At 52.7% G+C, this 17569-nt stretch overlaps 1 protein-coding gene across 3 annotated transcripts; it reads left to right on the top strand.

Annotated features, from left to right (window-relative positions):
* Positions 1–166: 166 nt before the first annotated feature.
* Positions 167–17061, top strand: PLA2G6 (phospholipase A2 group VI). Of its 3 annotated transcripts, none has more exons than XM_051626901.1 (16): positions 167–793; positions 1287–1502; positions 2322–2502; positions 4026–4213; positions 5421–5517; positions 6473–6655; positions 7364–7472; positions 8068–8220; positions 9913–10003; positions 10782–10945; positions 11472–11622; positions 11807–11943; positions 12518–12714; positions 13449–13616; positions 14702–14775; positions 15858–17061. In XM_051626901.1, the coding sequence occupies exons 1-16, from the start codon at positions 585–587 to the stop codon at positions 15997–15999; spliced, it is 2460 nt and encodes an 819-aa protein (XP_051482861.1). In that variant the 5' UTR covers positions 167–584; the 3' UTR covers positions 16000–17061. The 3 variants fall into 3 exon arrangements, with proteins under 3 accessions (XP_051482861.1, XP_051482880.1, XP_051482870.1); XM_051626910.1 differs by having other exon boundaries at positions 168–793; positions 12560–12714; XM_051626920.1 differs by lacking the exon at positions 8068–8220.
* The last annotated feature ends 508 nt before the right edge of the window (positions 17062–17569 follow it).

Raw genomic sequence — 17569 nt, 5'->3', positions numbered from 1 at the left:
CCCCGCCCTCCTCCGGCATGGCGGCGGGAGTGACGCAGCGGCGCTGCCCGCGCGCCCCTGCCCCTCCCCGGGATGGGCGCCGCTGATTGGTCCGTCCTCGGGGCGCTGCGCGGTGATTGGCGGGGCGGCGAGGTGGGCCCGAGGCCCCGCGCGGGGGACGCTGGGGGCCCGTGGTGCTCTGCGACACCCGCGCTCCGGGCGCGGCCCTGCCAGGCAGCGGGGCCGCCCAGCGCCGGGCCCCGCGTCCGCCCCCGCCCCAGCCCCCGCCCCAGCGCCGGGCCCCGCGTCCGCCCCCGCCCCAGCCTCCCTCGGCAGCGGGCGGGGCCTCTCCGGGCTGCCCGGGGAGGGCGGTGTTTCCTGCCCAGGCCTGCGAGAGGCGGGTCCGGCGCTGAGGAGAACCGGGTGCTCTTCCCGGAAGAGGCCGGAAGGAAACTGGAGCCGTGCTTTCCTCCCGGGCGGCTTTGACCCCGGCGGCTCTCGGTTCTCCTTTCCTGGCGCTGGGTCGCTGAGTTCAGGGCCGGGCAGAGGCTGTGGCCGGTTCTGCCTCAGAACGGCGGGGAGAAGCCGCCTGAGGCTCCAGAAAGATGCAGTTCCTTGGCCGGCTGGTGAATACCTTCAACAGCGTCACCCAAATGTTCACAAACCCTTACCGGGTGAAGGAGGTGCTGACTGCAGAGTATTCCACTCAGACATGCCTGAGGGAGGAAGGCAGGGTGGCCTTGTATAAGAGCAGTCTCACTCGCTCCTGGGATTGCCTGCTGGTGAATCCCCAGAGCCCACACGTCGCCTTCCGGTAAGTGACAGACGTTTAGAAATCACTAGTCAAGCATGAATCTGAAATGCCAAAAATCTCCAATTTGGGGCCCTCGGTGCTTTGTGGGTGTGGGGTGGTGTGTTGGATCAGGAGGTGGGCTTATGAGGAGTGGGAGGCCCTTGCGTGTGCTGGTGTCATCAGAACAGCTTGTGAGAACAAGGCAGGACAGAGTCCAAACTCTCAAAACAGGCAGCTTTGAACTAGGTACTCTGGTCAGAACGTCCACAGGTACGTGCACTTCCGCTCATACCTGTTGCTGCTTCAGCATCTGGAGCACAGGGTGCTTAAATGTTAACATTCCTCAGGAAGAGGAGATGCTCTCTGCTAATGGAGTAGTCTCTCTTCTTCCCTTGGGAAAAACATGCTAACCAACGAGGAGGAGTGGGGAGAGTCTGCAGCGCCAGTGTCTGGAGAAGAGCAGCTTCTCTCAGGCACGTGGGGTGGAGGTTGTTTCTCTGTGCCTTTCCTCCAGGCTCTTCCAGCTTGACAACGAGGCAGATGCCCTGGTGTGGTTTGAGCGGTACGCCAGGCACCTGCGCCCCTTCTACGAGAGCTCAGCCCAGCCCTTGTCGCTGGAGGACCTGCAGCAGCTCACCGACTGCATCCGCAGCCACCCCGGCTGGTCCTCGGCGCACTTCGCGGTGGAGATCGGCCGTCGTGAGACCTTCCGGCACAACCACGTCCTGAGGCAAGAGGCAGGGGGGTCTCTGCTGGGCCTGGGGCTGGCGACAAGCTCAGGAGGGCAGGCTAGGTCAGGTCAGGGTCTCCTGGCTGGATGTCCCAGAGCAACAGGCACTGCTTGTCTGAGGAACCGTACGCCTGTGGTTACTGCAGAGGTGAAGTTTGAAAGTGCTGGTCTTGGTGTGTCCTGCCTGAAGGACAGGTGTGGTAGCAAAGAGGGTCTGATGGTCGCTGCCTGAGCTTACTGGTGGGCTTTCAGCACACTGCTGTGGGTGTTCTGGTGTTTGAGCCAAATAACTGAAGTGTTTTGCTAGAGGCTCTGGTTAGGTTCTTACCACCCTTGTGGAACTGCGTTTCGGGGGGCGTTGTGGCTAACTTTGTAAACCACGAAAGAGGAGGTACAGTAGGGCTGTCTTTCTCTGAACAGTTTTTGGCCATAAAGCCCTTGCTCTCTTTCTGTGGGAAGGTTCATTGAGGATAGAGATGACCAGTGAGGAGTTAGGAACTGCGGGACTTACGGCAGCCCCTCTGCCAGGTTGCTGACTGTAACCTGTCTCCTGCCTTCCCTTGGCCAGGAGGAGCTGCTCCCAAATGAGGGGCAGAGGAAGGAGCCAAGAGTCAGGGAGAGGGTCCATGGCAGGGCTGCTTGGTGGCCTTTCCCTGGGCTCCTCTCCCTGGCAAGATGCCGAACTTCCATGAAGTGGTTCGCGCTGGCTGGGCCCGTAGCAGAGGTGGAAGGTGCCTTGGTGTCACCTCCCAGGGCAGGTGCACGTCCTGGTCTCTGCGGCCCTCCCCGTGCCTCAGGCTGGCTCATCCTCTCTTGCAGCTGCGTGAACAGCACGGACAGCGAGGACGGCTGCACCCCGCTGCACCTGGCGTGCCGCAGGGGAGACGTGGAGTGCCTGCTGGAGCTGCTGGAGTGCCAGGCCCGGGTGGACATCACCGACAGGAACGGGGAGACCGTGTTCCACTACGCTGTGCGAGGGAACAGCCCCCAGGTCATCGAGGTGGGAGCAACTTCAAAGCTGAGGGGCTTAGGAAAAGGATGGGTCCTCCCTATGCCCGTGAGGCGGGAGACGGGAAAATAGGTGCAGATGGGAGGAATAAGTCTGTTGTCTCTGCTGCAGCATAGGGAGTTAATGCTTGAGGCTGATTTCAGTCTCTCTCTTCCTCCTTTACTGGTGCTGTTTCCCATAAGCAGGCTCCAGATTGCACCCTGCAATGGAACAATGATATTAAGCAAGTTTCATCAGAAAGTATCTTTCACTGCTCTTTATATGAGTTTCATCCTGCCTTTCCTTAGGCCCTTGGCTGTCCCTCAGTCTCTTCCAAGCAGGATATTTGGTTCTGGGCCGATTGCTCAGCACTCCTGTGGGGGAGCGTGTGTTGCCCACAGACTGAAGGACAGTTTGGAGCCACCCTGGGCTCTCCTGAGCTGCAAGACTGTTGTTTGAACTGAGTGGCCTTGCATGGGGGACAGTGATCAGAGACAGTCTGAAGCCAGAGGCGTTCCTGATTCCTGAGAAGTGCTGGGCAGAGTGACAGGGTTTGTAAGGGCGTGGGTGACCTTCCACATGGGTTTCTCAGGTCTGTCAGCTTCCCATCACCCAGCGGGAGACCGGCTCTGCCCTAGGACTGCAACCCCCCAGGTTTGCCCAATAGGTGTTGTGACAGCTCTCCCTCTGCTTGCCAGACTCTGCTCGGGTTTCACAATGCTTGATGGGGGAGGAATGATGATCTGGGCTTGCCATGCTGTGGAGCAGGGTATTCAAAAGATATCTTCTCCCTTTATTTCCCTGATGGCAGCGACTTGGCTTGTTGCTACAGAAATATTTCCAGGTCTGGTCTGTTTCCTGTTTATTTGTTCCCTCTCTTGATGCCTTGCTAAACCAGAGGAAAGAAACTCTAAATCCCCCCCTTCTCTTGTGTGCACCAGGGCCTTCTCTTGTGTTTCCCCAGCATGGCAGTGGGTTATTTTTCTTTAACAAACCAGTCAGCAGGTAACAACAGGATGAAAATTTACGAGGAGAAAGGAAAATTCCTTCAAACGCATCCTCGTGTGTATCTTCAACAGAATCCTGTTTGTATCTGAAAGCAATGGTGGAGTTGCAGGGGAGGCCAAGCTCTTGCCTGCTGGCTGAGCATGGTGACTGGTGGGGGCCACAGCAGGAGAGGAAACTATTGGTTTCAGTTGGTGCTCTCGTTTGGTTGGGCTGAGCTTGGCTTATTCCGTGGAAGATAGTGAGAGCCTGCCAGGCTGTGTCATTCGAGGTGGCACAAGCTGCTTTTGGCTGAGGGGTGTCTCAGAAGCACCTAAGCCAGAAGAAGAGGACACAGAGAGCAGCAATAATCCCTTTTGGGGAGAGAGAATGAGGAGCACTTCCATAGCTACAGTGTTGGAAGCAGGGCTGGAGAGGACAGGCTGTAGCATTGTGAGGAACCCAGCACTCCAGAGTCTGTCCTTGGAGCTCAGGAGGAGAGATGATGCTCTTCCAAGTCTGTTTATTTATCTACTGTCTTCTCTTCCCAGCTCCTGGGCAGAACCCCAACTTCTGGCTTGGACCACCTGAACCATGAAGGGCTGACAGCTCTGCACCTTGCTTGTAAGCTGGGCAAGGAGGACATGGTTCGGTCTCTGCTGAAATGCCGGGCCACCTGCAGCGCTGTGGGCACGCTGGGCTACCCCATCCACACAGCACTGAAGTTCTCCCAGAAGGGGTAAGGAACTGCCTGGACTGCCAAAACAGGGCTCTTCCTCGAGTCTAGGGACCTGTCTGCTCAGGTTTGTCCAAGGCTGGGCCCCTTTCAGGGCAGTGCTCAGTGGGAAGATGTCCTGTGCTGTCCTCTGCTGCATCACCGCATTGGCAAAAGGACAGAGAAGTGTTGGTGTGAAAAAGAAGAAACACTTAAAAAAAATATTTTCCCTGAATTCATAGATATTATTTAGTTTCAGGTATCAGGAGAAAGACACAGATATAAAAAGAATAGAAGTTTGTGAAATCCTTTTTTTCAGAATGAGCTGTGAGAAGATGATTTACTGATGCTTAAATAGTATTGCTAATTGCCGTACTTGTCTTTGAGTGCTCTGATCCTAATAAGCTCTCATTCCAGAGCCTGGTTATTCCTGTCTCCTGTGGGCTGAAGGTACTCTTGACTCTTAATAACACACTGGAACCGAATCAAAAGAGACACGATGTTTACTCCCTGGATAAATTTGATTCTCTTTGCATGTGTTTTATAATACTTAATCTTCATAGAGTGTCCAAGCTCTAGAAATAGGGTTTTCAAGTCAACACTAGCTGCTGCTAGCTAATTTTTCAGCATTTTGAAAAGTACTTTCCAGCATTAGACACACTCACAAGCTAGAAGTTTGCTTAGCTCCCTTAGTTTGCGGTGGGGCTCAGTCTCTTGTATGTGGCTTATCTGGTGGGGTTTCAGAGTGGAGAGCATATATTTGCTTCGTACGTCTACCTACCCACACTTTCTGGGCACTAGAGACTGTCTGTTGACAACAGGTGTGGTTTTTCACTCGCAGGGAAGTACACAGATTCTTAATTTCAGCAACTATTGAACTATTTCAGTTTTATCTCCATGTTTCCATGGAGAGGAATGAGAGAAGAGTTTCCTCTTGGGTCTTGAGAGTTTCCAGAAGTGCTATATTCCTGCACTGGTGAAGCACCCAGCTGTTGCTCCATGGTTTGGAATTGGGAAGGGAATCTTCCGCTTCCTCGGAACTCTGTGCTGCTTGCATGCTTCCTGTTGCACCCTTCCTTTCTAGAAGCAGAAAAAGAAAACTGCAGGAGGTGGCAGGGAGCCTGCTGCTGCTGAGGGATTCCCCAAAAGGCAGGAGGCAGCTGCTGGTGTGCGTGGAGGTCCTGAGTCAAGAGGGCAACCACCCCTCACTCTGTCTTGTTGTCTTTGCCAGGTGTGCCCAGGCCATCCTCGAGGTGGATTCCAGCCAGGTTCTCTCCAGAGACCCGCGCTATGACGCCACTCCGCTGCACTGGGCGAAGAAGGCAGAGGTAAATGGAGCCTATCTGTGGTGAGGCCCTCTGCTGCCACACAGCACCCAGTTAATTCCTCCTGCTGCTGACCTGTCCCTTCCCTGAGTGCATGCATGGAGCCCTGGGAGTGTCAGAGCCCAGCCAGCAGCCCAGGGTGGGATCCTCTCTGCCCTGTCCTGATCGGTGCTGTTTGTCGCAGGGGGCTGGAGCAGTGGAGTCTCGCAATTAAACCAACTGGGGGGCTCATCCCTAGTATATCATCCTTGGCTGTGACATTGCTGGCCTGTCACTTTTCCCGTTTTGTTGGGGCAGCAGAGTCACTGTTACCCCTGGGGGGAGCTCTCTTCTCCTTACTGGCAGTTACACAGAAGGAAGCAGACAGGTGCCTTGAAAGCTGCAGGGCAAGTGTGAGATAGGCCCAGGGTGGTGGTTTGTGGCTTATGGTCCATCTTCTGCCAGAGATGAGCAGATCAGTGGTGTGATGTGCCATTGCGGAGCGCCTGAATGATGCTTATTGCAAGCAGGGGACACTCCTATGACAGGACTGTTTTCGCTCCTACAGTCTCACATCCCTCTCAGAAATGTCCTGTGGAGTTTCCAAGCAGATGTACATCTGCTTGGCTTTTTATAAAGAGAAGATCATAAAGCAAACTTTTTCTCCCGAGTCTGCAAGGATTCTGGCCTGAGTAGGATCTGTTTTTCCCTCTATTGCTCTAAGCCAGTTGCTACACTTGCACGTCAGTCCCAAACCATCCAGAATCTCCAGCCAGATTGTGAAACCACCAATTAGAGAATCTCCATCTCCGGCGCTTGGAGCCAATGCAGCTGGCATCTGCTAGCCAGCGTGTCCAGGCTAAGGGTCCTGCCTCTTCCCCTTCTCTGCTTGCCCTGAGGCCTGGCTTGTTTGAGCTCTCGGGCAGTTGTCCTCACAGTCGGTCGCTTTTTCCCTTCTCGACCTGGCACGCGGGCACAGATGACGCGGCTGCTGCTGGAGTACGGCTCCGAGGTGAACTCGACCAGCCGCACGGCTGACATGGCCCTGCACATCGCGGTCAAGAGGGGGCGCTTCGACTGCGCCATGGTCCTGCTGACACACGGGGCCCACACCAACGCCAGAGGTCAGGATGGCAACACGCCCCTGCACCTGGCCATGAAGGTGGGTTTTCTGCAGAGGCTGCTGGGAAGGGAAGAGAGGGTTTTCTCGAAGGGTTGAGGCAGGGACAGACTCTTTAGGAATTCTAGCTGTTGCCTTTCGTGGGTTGGTCCCTCTGGGTGCTTTGGCTAATGAAAAGAGAAGGGAGGGAATGAGAGATAACGTAGCCAATCATGGAATCACAGAATGCCAGGGGTTGGAAAGGACCTCTGAAGATCTTCAAGTCCAACCCCCCTGCCACAGCAGGACCAAAAACTAGGGCAGATCAGTCAGAAAGGCATCCAGACAGGTCTTGAAAGTCTCCAGAGAAGTAGACTCCACAGCCTCTCTGGGGAGCCTGTTCCAGTGCTCTGAAACACTCACAGTAAAGAAGTTCTTCCTCATGTTGAGGTGGAACTTCCTGTGCTTGAGTTTGAGTCCATTGCCCCTCATCCTATATCACAGGGCACAAGTGAAAAGAGGTTGTCCCTGCCATCTTGACACCCAGCCCTTGTGCACTTATAGACATAGATTAGATCCCCTCTCAGTCTTCTCCTCTCTAGACTGAAAAGCCCCAGGTCTCTCAGCCTTTCCTCATAAGGCAGGTGTTCCAGTCCCTTAATCATCCTCCTAGCCCTCCATTGGACTCTCTTAAGTAGATCCCTGTCCCTCTTGAACTGGGGGGAGCCAAGGGGAGCATGAGACTTGACTGAGCTTTTTCTTGCCCCATAGCATGACGACCTGGATATGATCAAAGCAATTGTTGTGTTCGGAGGAGATGTCGAGATCCCAAATGATTTTGGGGAGACACCGGGGCTGTTGGCAGCCAGGAGCAGCAAAGGTGAGGGAGCATGTCAGCAGCCTTACAGGGTGAACGCAGCATCATGTCTCTTCGTGGTGGCCAGAACAGTGTCTTGGGGAGAGGTGAGAACGTGCCAAGTGTGGGTGATGCTTCTCCAACATGCTTTCCCAGCTTCTAGCCGCTCACAGGGTAGACGCTTCCTGAGCTAGCAGCGTAGATTTGCTATTAATAGCCCTTGATGAATTTCTCTCCTGTGAGACAGAGATGCAAGAGGAAGAGCTGACATACGCTCCCCCTCTTCCCAGCCATGGTGTTGGGCACTGCAGGCTTACAAGGGGATGGATCAGGGCTGCTGAGCCACCCAGGTCTAAGCAGGCACAGGCAGTTCTTCAGTGGCAAGAAGTGTGTAGCACACACCCCTTCAGGCTGCACAGCGTTGGGTACCCCTGCTGTGCGTGAGTCCTGCTGCCTGGGGTTCGGGGAGAAGTACCTGGGATGTGCTTTCCTCTTCCCCAGGCCATCCCAGAGGTTTCGTGAGGGTCAGGGCTGCTGTGAATTTGGTAAAGCTCCCTACCCCAGTGTGTGTGTGCACCGATTCTCTCTCTGACCTGTCACTCCCCCTTCGTCACCTAAGGTGCGAACCGGAAAGTGCTCTTAGAACTGCTGCAAACTGTAGGGACCGAGCGCTGCCACCCACCCAACCCTGACTCCCCAAGCCTGGCACCATCTGCCGCCTCCTCCTTTTTGGAAGGCCAACCTTCCTCACGGAGCAGCTTCAACAGCTTAGGTAAAGCCTTCCCTGGCCCTCCCTTGCTTTTCTCCCTTCTTGCTTCACAGTGCTGTCTTGAATCTCTTCTTCAGTTGGACCTTGCTCTGGGGACTGTGTCCTCGTTCTCAGTTTCTGGTGACCGTCCTCATTCAGCTGTTGCAGCTTCCTTCCTCTTTTCTCTGCTTTTCCCATGTGTGTGCTTCAAACTCTGGTACTCTTTTGTTTTATAGACCTGACATAGTGCAGCTCTTTAAAAAGGAAAGGACAGACTGTTCCCTCAGCCCTCTGGAAGAGGTGTAGGACTTAGTTGACTGCATGTTCTTTATCCTCTGGGTCATATACAGTAGGGGAGATGCTTTTTGGTCTGCCTTGAGAACCTCCCAGTGTCATGCTGGGCACAAGGAAATAAGAAAATCCTGAAAGCCAGCAGCTGGGAGAGGGGAAAGAACGAATCCCAAGGCTGAGCAACCCGGATCGCAGGGTTTACATTACGCACAGGGAAAGCCTGCCTTAGGGCATGTGATTGTGTTGTAGCCTGTGCTCTGTATTGCCCAGGCTGTGTGAATAAGCCCATGAGTCTGTTCCAGATGCCGGGCTTTCCTCCTCTGGGGAACTCCAGAGCTTGGGCAGAGGAAGTGTGAGGGCTTATGGAGTGGGCAGTGGGGGAGTTGGGTTGGAGGGAGGCTCTGACCCTTGTGATAGAGGCACGCAGGCAGATGACAGCTGCTTGTGATCCATTTCCCCTCTCAGGATGGTGGTTTCCTTTGCAAAGGCCCTCCTGTGGAGCTAGAGGACAGCCCTCCCCCAGGCTCTGGACTGCACCTGTGTCACCACAAATCTCACTGCTGGTGACAACAGGCCTTTCTTCTCACCATGGTCTTGTGAAGGTGACCCTCCCAGTTTCAGCTCTGCTGCAGTGACAAAACAAGGCACTTTTTTGTCATGGACTGTGGCCCTTGAAGGAACTCCTCACCACATTCATTGTCATCCACAGTTGACTTCTGGCCTGGGTGCTGGCAGGACTATTTAACTTCTTTCCCCCTGTTCTTTCTTCTTTTGGTTCCACAGGCTGGCTTCTCACCTAGGCTGGATTGGTGCCCCACACCCAGGGTGGCCTGGGTGTACATCAGCTGAGGGGTAATGACAAGCCACCCTGTCCCCAAAGCTCTTCTGCCTAGGTTACCTCATGGGAGTAGATTTAGGTTTTATCTTGTGGCTTGCGGTAGACTGCATAGTGGGCAGGCTGCTTAGGCTCTGCCTTCTCTCTCACCTACTGTGCTCATCATCTGCTTCTACAATTCCTTCGTCTTTGCCAGTGCATCTCCAGCTGCCTGAAGGTTGGGCATCTGAAGGATGGGGTTTCTCCTCTTTGGTGTGGAGTTTAATCTGGGGGGATACCTGGTGGCTGTGGGTAAGATGGCTTGTCTCACCTGCTGGGAGCTTTTGTCAATTGGGAAGGGAGTTCCCACTCAAACATTCTATGTGTGTTTGTGGTGGAAATTATTTAGTGCAGGAGTGGGAGGTTTGGGTTCCATGACCGATCTTTCTGGGGGGCAGAGAGAAAAACAGGAAGAATAATGGAAGGTTTTCTAATTACTAAGTATAATTTGGTTGACTAATATCTCTGAGATACGTATCAGAGGCATGGTTCAGGTAGCAAAGTGGTCTCTTAATTATTTTTTTTCCTTTTGCATGTCCGTGGCCCTCTAGGGTACAAGGACCTTTTGTATGTTTCTGCAACACTTGGACAGTTCTTGAAGGCACCAGATGTTGTGGACTTACCTGGTGAAGGCAGAAGAAAGTAAGTAAGGAACAGCTTCTGTCCCCGCTTCCGTGCAACTTGAAGGTGAAAGCTGTTTTTGTGGATTGTCCCCACCTACACCCGTGGGTGTGACATCCTCCGAGCTGACATTAGTTAGTGTCCATTGACATTGCATTTTTTGCCAGAGATCCCCCTGTACCCTGTTGCCATAAATCTCTGTTCCCATAACTGACCATCACCTGGAGCTGCAGTGGAGCCTGAACTAGCAGGTGAAACCCCTGCTCTGTCCCTTCCCTCTGCCACTGGGCACCAAATGCTGTTTTGGCTTTCTGATTTTCCCCACTTCCACACACTGCCCTGATGCTCACCCAGCTGCTTTGCCAAGCTGTGCCCTGCCTTGGCCCTGCAGACCTTGGCAGTGCCTACACCTGGCCCTGCATGGAGCAGAGGGAGGGTTGGCACCCAGAGTGCTGCTAGCAGGAACTGTCTGATTCTTACTTACAAGACAACGTCCGTTCCCGTGTAGTAAGGGACTTGGATGTCGTGTTGGCTTGTTAATGTCTCTAGTGTAGAGGTTAGAGATGGGTAAAGGAGCAAGTGGTGTTGCAGCAACTCTGGTGAGGCTTATTTGGCCATGTCCAGTCTTATTTGCATCTGAGGAAGCACTACTGGATTAATTTGTTCACTGATTACACTGTCTGCAGCAGCGTTCTTTATAACGAGGTAGTTTCCCACCCCCAGGGCCACGTTCTCACGGGGCGTGCTGGGATTTGTAAGCTCTCCCACAGCTCCCAGTTATCTGTCTGTCTCTTTCCAGTCATGATCGCCTCCTGTGCCTAGATGGAGGAGGCATCCGGGGCCTTGTGCTCATCCAGCTCCTCCTGGCAATCGAAAAGGCTGCGGGACGTCCCATTCGTGAGATTTTTGACTGGATCGCAGGGACCAGCACCGGGGGGATCTTGGCCTTGGCTATTGTACATGGTGAGGACAGTGCAAATAATGGACCTCCCTTCTCGCTCCTATGGGCTTGAGTGCTCCTCCGTGGGGAGCAGATGCAGGGTGGGAGCTGCCTCTCTGAGTCCCGGCCGAGATTTGTTGTCCCTGCCAAAGGAGGGAAGGGATATTTGTCAATGACGGAAAACCTGGACCTGGCTTTGTGCTTGATTCTCATGTCAGCTGGCCTTGAGCAGCTTTTTGGGTTTTGGGAAGCACGTGATGGCAGAGTACAATGTTCTGTTCTTCCTGCTTTTTCCATGGGGGTTTCCCAACAAGGTAATTGGCACTTCCTGGTAGTGGGAAACTACTCTGTGAGCTTGCCCTTCCTGTTTAATCCTTCCCAGTCATGCTGCTGAGGTCTGAGCAGATGACAGCCTGGGAAGGGGATGGGATTGGGAGTGATACCTCCCATCTCCTGCTGGTCCTGGAAAGTGCCAGCTCTGATGTGCTGTTTGTTCTGCCTGCCCTTCCTCCTGCCCCCTGCTCCTGCCAACGCTGTTGCCCATCTCAGGGAAGTCCATGGACTACATGCGCTGCCTGTACTTCCGCATGAAGGACATGGTGTTCCGGGGGTCTCGGCCCTACGAGTCGGAGCCCCTGGATGAGTTCTTGAAGAAGGAATTTGGGGAAAACACCAAAATGACAGATGTCCAAAAGCCCAAGTAAGTCTTGCCTGGGGCTGTGCTGGTTGATTCTCTCCTGAGTGTGCTGTAGACCCCTCTCAGCAGAGATGCTCAGCCTCTCCTTAGAGCAGATCTGAAGAAATGTGATGTGCAGACTATTGAAGCCATAAGTATGGGGTTTTTATTCCATTTTACTCTTATTCTGTCGTGTCCTCTCCCCCAGGGTTATGGTGACAGGGACGCTGTGTGACCGGCAGCCAGCTGAGCTCCATCTTTTCCGAAATTACTCCGTACCAGAGACAAAAACCTCCACTGTATACAAGACGACTGCATCTTTCAAACCACTCACTCAGCCAGAAGGTAAATGCTGGCACACAGCAGCCCAGCTGGTTGGCAGGGTTGGCAGTCCCTCAGAGACAGAAGATTTCCTATTCTTCCTCCCATTTCTCTGAAAATCACAGTGTCCCAGCTATGGCTCATCCCTGATCCTGACTTGTGGCTTGGTCCTAGCGGTGGTTCCATTTTCTTCTCTCTCCTCCACTCTTGGCGTGTCTTGTACAAGGAAGAGGGAGGGGCTGGCTAGCAAGGTTCATGAGGTCTGCTAGAGGAGTTCCATGTACAATCAGTACCTTTTCCCAGGCTCTTAGGAGCAGATTAACCCAGTAAAGCTGTGTAACTGAAGCATGCAGCCCTCTCCAGCTTGCTAGGTTATTTGTCTAGCAAACATAACTGGTTCACCATCAAAATAGCAGCCATGAAGCTGGCAGGGAGTGAATTCGACCCAGGATATGTAGAAAGTGGTGAGAACATCCTTTAAAGCCCCTCAAAACAATCCTGCGCATCCAAAGAGGCACAACTATCTGGGGCAGGTTCTTCGGGGATTGCAAGCCCTCCTGCTTTGTGTTGGTGAAGGTGAGGTGCTTCTTGCACACAGGAAGGTTGCTGCAGGAGGCTGTGTGCTTTCCCCCCCCTCCAGAGCAGCTGGTGTGGCGCGCTGCCCGCTGCAGCGGGGCGGCTCCCACTTATTTCCGGCCGATAGGACGCTTTCTGGATGGTGGGCTGCTGGCCAACAACCCGACCCTTGATGCCATGGCAGAGATCCACGAATACAACAAGACACTGGTCAAGAAGGTGAGGGAAATCCTGACTGCTCACTGGGGCTTTATTGGCTCTGCTGAGCCTCCCCGTGAAGGGGAAGAGGGTTTGGGAATGGATGTCTCTCTAGTGGATAAACAAGTTAGCTGGGCAGCACCCTAGGGTAGAGGGTGTGGAGGGGGATATCTGTTGGGGGTGGTGGCTCAGAGGTGAAAGAAATACCTCTTTGACAAGATGGTCAGATGGGGAGGCAGCCCCTCCAGCCTGGCTTTGCTACTTTCAGCAAGGATGATTCAGTTTATGGTTGTGTTTGGTGCTGTATGCAGCAGCTGTGCAGGGCCTTTTTCTGCCCCAAAATAAATGAATAAATGAAGGAGACAATGGTGGGGCACTCAAGGCTGAAGGCAAGTTCCTCAAGAATGGTGACTAACTACCAGCAGCCACTGCTCTCTGTAGCTGAAAGGGGAGGTGTGTTGCCAAAATGCCTGAAAGAGTTGGACTGTTTCACAGTCATCTGGTTCTAGGACTCATCTTGGGGGCGATCCCATGGGTTTGGGTGCAGCCAGGGGTGTAAGGAATGGAACAGTGCAATGTTGAAGTCACATGGATTATACTTTTCTCACCAGGAAATACTGAAGGGGGGTGACAGGGAGAGGAAAAAGCTACTGAGCCTTTTGCCTTGGTTTTCAGAGCTTTCCCAAGACTGCCAGGAAAGGCATCCTCCACCTTAACTGTTGGTCCTTGCAAAAAGATCTTTTGTTTGTCTGCAGGGTCAGAAGGAAAAAGTAAGAAAATTGGGGTTGGTGGTCTCCCTGGGGACGGGGAAGCCTCCGCAGGTCCCGGTGAGCTCCGTGGATGTTTTCCGCCCCTCCAACCCTTGGGAGCTGGCGAAGACCGTCTTCGGGGCCAGGGAGCTTGGCAAGATGGTGGTGGATTGTGTGAGTACTGGGAGGGGGCTGCTTGCAGGGAGGGGGCAAAGGTTTCCAGTCTTCAGCTTCTTCCTTTTGGAAGAAAATTGGAAGTTCCTTCAACCATGGCCAGTTCAAGGAACGGAGATAGTGGGTGACCTAGGAATTGCGGGAGCGCAGCAGGTCTGAAGCCCTGTCTGCCTGTTCAGGGTTGCACGTGCCAAGGGAGGTGCAGTTCCTGCAGCTGTAAGGAGCTAAGGTGTGGGAGAGCTGAGGACAGAATGGTGGTCAGTGGCCTCTAGGAACATCTGCAGGTGTGAGTTCATGAAACTCAGTATCTTTCCAGCAAGCACTGATTATCATCTGAGTAATACCTGGACCAAAAAAAATCACGCCTCAGAAAACGGGAATTAATTTTTCTTTTGTGATTCCCCATTGGAGGAAGTTAGCAAATGCCAGAGAAGTGGGCGTGTCACTAACAAAAAGCAATAGTTCAGAGCTGTGGTTAGGAGTGTGTAATAGGCATGTGTTCTTGGATGCTTCAGGAGGAAGCTCATTAAGTGTTTATGAAAACGCTCCAAATGAATGAAAGCCAGAAAGATCAGAACTGAAGTTTTGTCTGTCATCTTAATTCTGTCTCAGCTTCCTAAATCCAGAAAATACCTGGAGAGGTCCCTCTGCTACCCCTGTCTTTTATTTCAGGGTTCTCAGGGAAACTGTCCAAGGATAGCCCAGAAGGCCCACAGTCACAGGCTCTTCTAGTACTGGGTTTGGAGGGAAATGGATAGAGATGAAATCCCAAGGAGTCTGTATTTTAGATCATCCTGGGGCTTCCTTGAAGAGAATCCATTCAGTGCTATTGTGGAGGATCTGCAGGTTGTAATTCCTTGTGTCCCAAGGATCCAGGAGCACTGTTCTTACATTAACAAACAAAACACAAACAAAAAGCACCCCCACTCTTGGTGCTGAACGCTTGCCATCCAGGATGCACTTGCTCTTGGTTTTCCCCTCTCTGTGGCTTGTGCAAGTTCAACTTGGTGCCAGGGGAGCCTCTTTTGGGCAGGGGGAGGGCAGTGTGGCAGTCAGGCTCTAACGGTGGCCTGATTCTCCCACAGTGCACTGACGCAGATGGCCCAGCTGTGGATCGTGCCAGGGCCTGGTGCGAGATGACGGATGTCCCATATTTCCGGTAGGAGTTTCCTTTCTGCTCTCAGCGCAGACCTATTTTTAGCCCTCTCACTTCAGACCTGCCTGTGGCATTCATCATCCCAAATCGTGTCCCCTCCAGAGGCATTTCTACCTGCACTTGTCCCCCTGCCCCTTCTCCTCATGCCTCAGTGGCATATCAGAGCATTTCGGTTTAGCTGTACCGAAAACCAGAGCACAAAACTGCTCTCTGTTACCCCCCTCCACCCTCCCAAGGGAAGATAAAAGAGGAACAAGGAAGAGAGACCTAAAGGTTGGAAATTAAAACTGAAACAGGCTTACTAGAACAGGGAAAGGGCAGTAACACACGGGATGAGGAACAAATATATACAAATATGTACGAAACTTGATCTCGGATCACAGTTGTGTCTGAGGGTCCCTTGCAGCACAGCTGACTCAGAAGTCCACTGCTCTTCCCAGCGCCCAGTGAATTTGGATCCTGCAGAGCATGTGGCAATTTGATGACAAAACAGGGGCCTCTCTCTAGGACCTCCAAGTGCGGCCAAACAGCAAGGAAGAAGGAAGCAGGCAGGGGGAAGGCTTTCAGCTCTCCCAGCTTTTATAGAGTATGGCAGGAAATGGGAGGGAATACTGACGCTTCTCTGTCCCACCCCTCCTGGATCCCTCACAGTCCTGAAGGCCCTCTGTCTAGGGGCATTGGTACCACAGAATTAGCCTGGCCCCCTCAAACTGTAACATGGAGGATGCCACAGTTCGCTGTGTGAGCTGATGCACTAGGCATGCCTTGTCTGGGGTAGGTTAGCAGGGGCTTGGGAGGATGCTGTCTGACAGGGTCCTGAGGGGATGTGTCTCCTGCCCTAACCCACCACACACAGTGTGTTTTTAGGCTCGTGCCTCAGGTGGTGCAGCTGCTGAAACTGCGTCTCAGCCTCGAGGGTGGTTGTGCCTTGAAGGAGGGGGAAGTCCTTTGCTCTGCCAGCCATATAGACCAGGGGAAGTGAATGCCTGGGATGGCAGGAGCCACTTTAGCTCAAGTCTTGTGCTTGGCACACTTGCTGCCCTGCTGTGCTGATGTTTGTGGTGATGCTGTCTTGCCATATGCAGGCTGAGCCCTCAGCTGCACACGGAGGTGATGTTGGATGAGGTGAATGACACCGTGCTGGTGAATGCTCTCTGGGACACCCAGCTTTACATCTACCAGCATCGGGAGCAGTTTGAGCAGCTGGTGCAACATCTGTGCCGATGACTGACCTGGAGGTTCTTCTTCAGCATCCCCATGGCAAGGAGCAGCAGACACTGAAATGGCTCATATTTGCCCTTGAACCAAGATGCTGAGGTGGGGGAGGGACTGCTACTACTAATAACAAGGAACTAATGTTATTTAGTAGAAAATAAGTGCACATAAACGTGTATTCCAGGACACACCCGTGTATTCCCAGACAGCTGGGAAATACTGACAGTTACCTTTGTACTGTGGCCGTGACTGCTGCTGTGCTTGGTTTTCCTGCCCTGCTCTGTGATCATACAGCCTGTCCCACAAGCCAGAGAGCCCCCACCACCCACCTTGAGCTGTAGCAGCTGGAATCTGTCTCCTGTCTGTACAGGTGACAAAGCACTGTGCACCTTCCCATATCACAGAACAGGCCAAGGCTAGATAAAGCTTCAGTGATTACTTGCCCCACTGGGGCCAAGTTGTTTTGGAATGTGTAGTATGGAGAAAAGGGATTATTCATCCTTTAACACGCCTGGTTTGAAGAGGAGTAGAAACACTAATAGGTACACTCAGTAGATAACGACACAGAATGTTGCCACTGGCCCTGGGAGAGGGGCGAAGCTTTCCTGAGCCAATTGACTTGGTAGCACCTTCCCATTTCCCTTACTGTACCTGACTGTGCTCAAGGTGGGAGCTCAAGACTGAGATGTGAGAGCCTGTCTTTACTTGCAGGAGGCTCAAGATGAGGGGCCAGCCTTGGCTTGGTAGGAGAGAGTGGTTTTTATTCTTAATGTGAAATTGAAATGCTTGGAGATCATTTACCATCGAAGAAACTGACCCTGTGACAATTTAGATTTACTTTTTTGCTGCTTGAAATTCCATTATGAATGCTACACTAGTCAGTGTTTCTGCAGTAAATTTTTGTGTTTATAAATAATTTATGTATCTATTTGGAGGTGTTATGAGGTGTTACCTGAAAAACTGAATTCTTAATTGTTTGCTTTTGACTGGAGAGACTGCTGTTGTGAACAGTGCTTCTATGCAAAACTAACATGACGTGAAATAAAGAGAGGTTTGCATTTGGTTCCACTGTCATGCAGTCCCTAGTTGTCTTTTTTTCTCTCTACATCCTACAGAGTTCCAGAGGGTTTTTGAGCTTGCAGCCTCTGATTTTTTTACAGGCAGAAAATCAGGAATTGGGCTCCTTGAGACACACAGGCTTGTACCCTTTGTGTGTCCCTGCCAGCCAGCCCTGGGAGCAGGCTTAGAAGCCTTGGACCAGCTCCCATGTGAGAATCCTCTTGAAGCTGGTCTGGCCTAAAAAGAGGAACACTGAAAACCCTTGGGATGCAAATGACTGAGAGACAGGGCTTTAACTTTGGTACCCCCAGGTGGTTTCTGGACAAGGTAACTGCTGCAGGCCTGCTGGACCTACTGCCCACTGATTCCCAAGAGACTCTGCTGGCAGGAGTGTGGGCGCTCAGTGGTGAAGAGGGCTGAGAACTGATGATCTGCCTTCTGATCTTCACTTTCACAAATGAGATTGTGGAATTAAGGGGCTTTCAATGTGGACTAAATTTTTCTTTTTCCTCCCTAACAGAGA

This window comes from Apus apus, chromosome 1, assembly GCF_020740795.1.
Source record: "Apus apus isolate bApuApu2 chromosome 1, bApuApu2.pri.cur, whole genome shotgun sequence".
NCBI lineage: Eukaryota > Metazoa > Chordata > Aves > Apodiformes > Apodidae > Apus > Apus apus.
This window is presented reverse-complemented; position numbering and strand designations above follow the sequence as displayed.

Coding starts and splice junctions, on each gene's coding strand:
- PLA2G6 (XM_051626901.1), top strand. CDS start 585: ATGCAGTTCCTTGGCCGGCTGGTGAATACCTTCAACAGCGTCACCCAA. Junction 10,004..10,781: donor CCTGGTGAAGGCAGAAGAAA/GTAAGTAAGGAA, acceptor GTCTCTTTCCAG/TCATGATCGCCTCCTGTGCC. Junction 12,715..13,448: donor ACAAGACACTGGTCAAGAAG/GTGAGGGAAATC, acceptor GTTTGTCTGCAG/GGTCAGAAGGAAAAAGTAAG.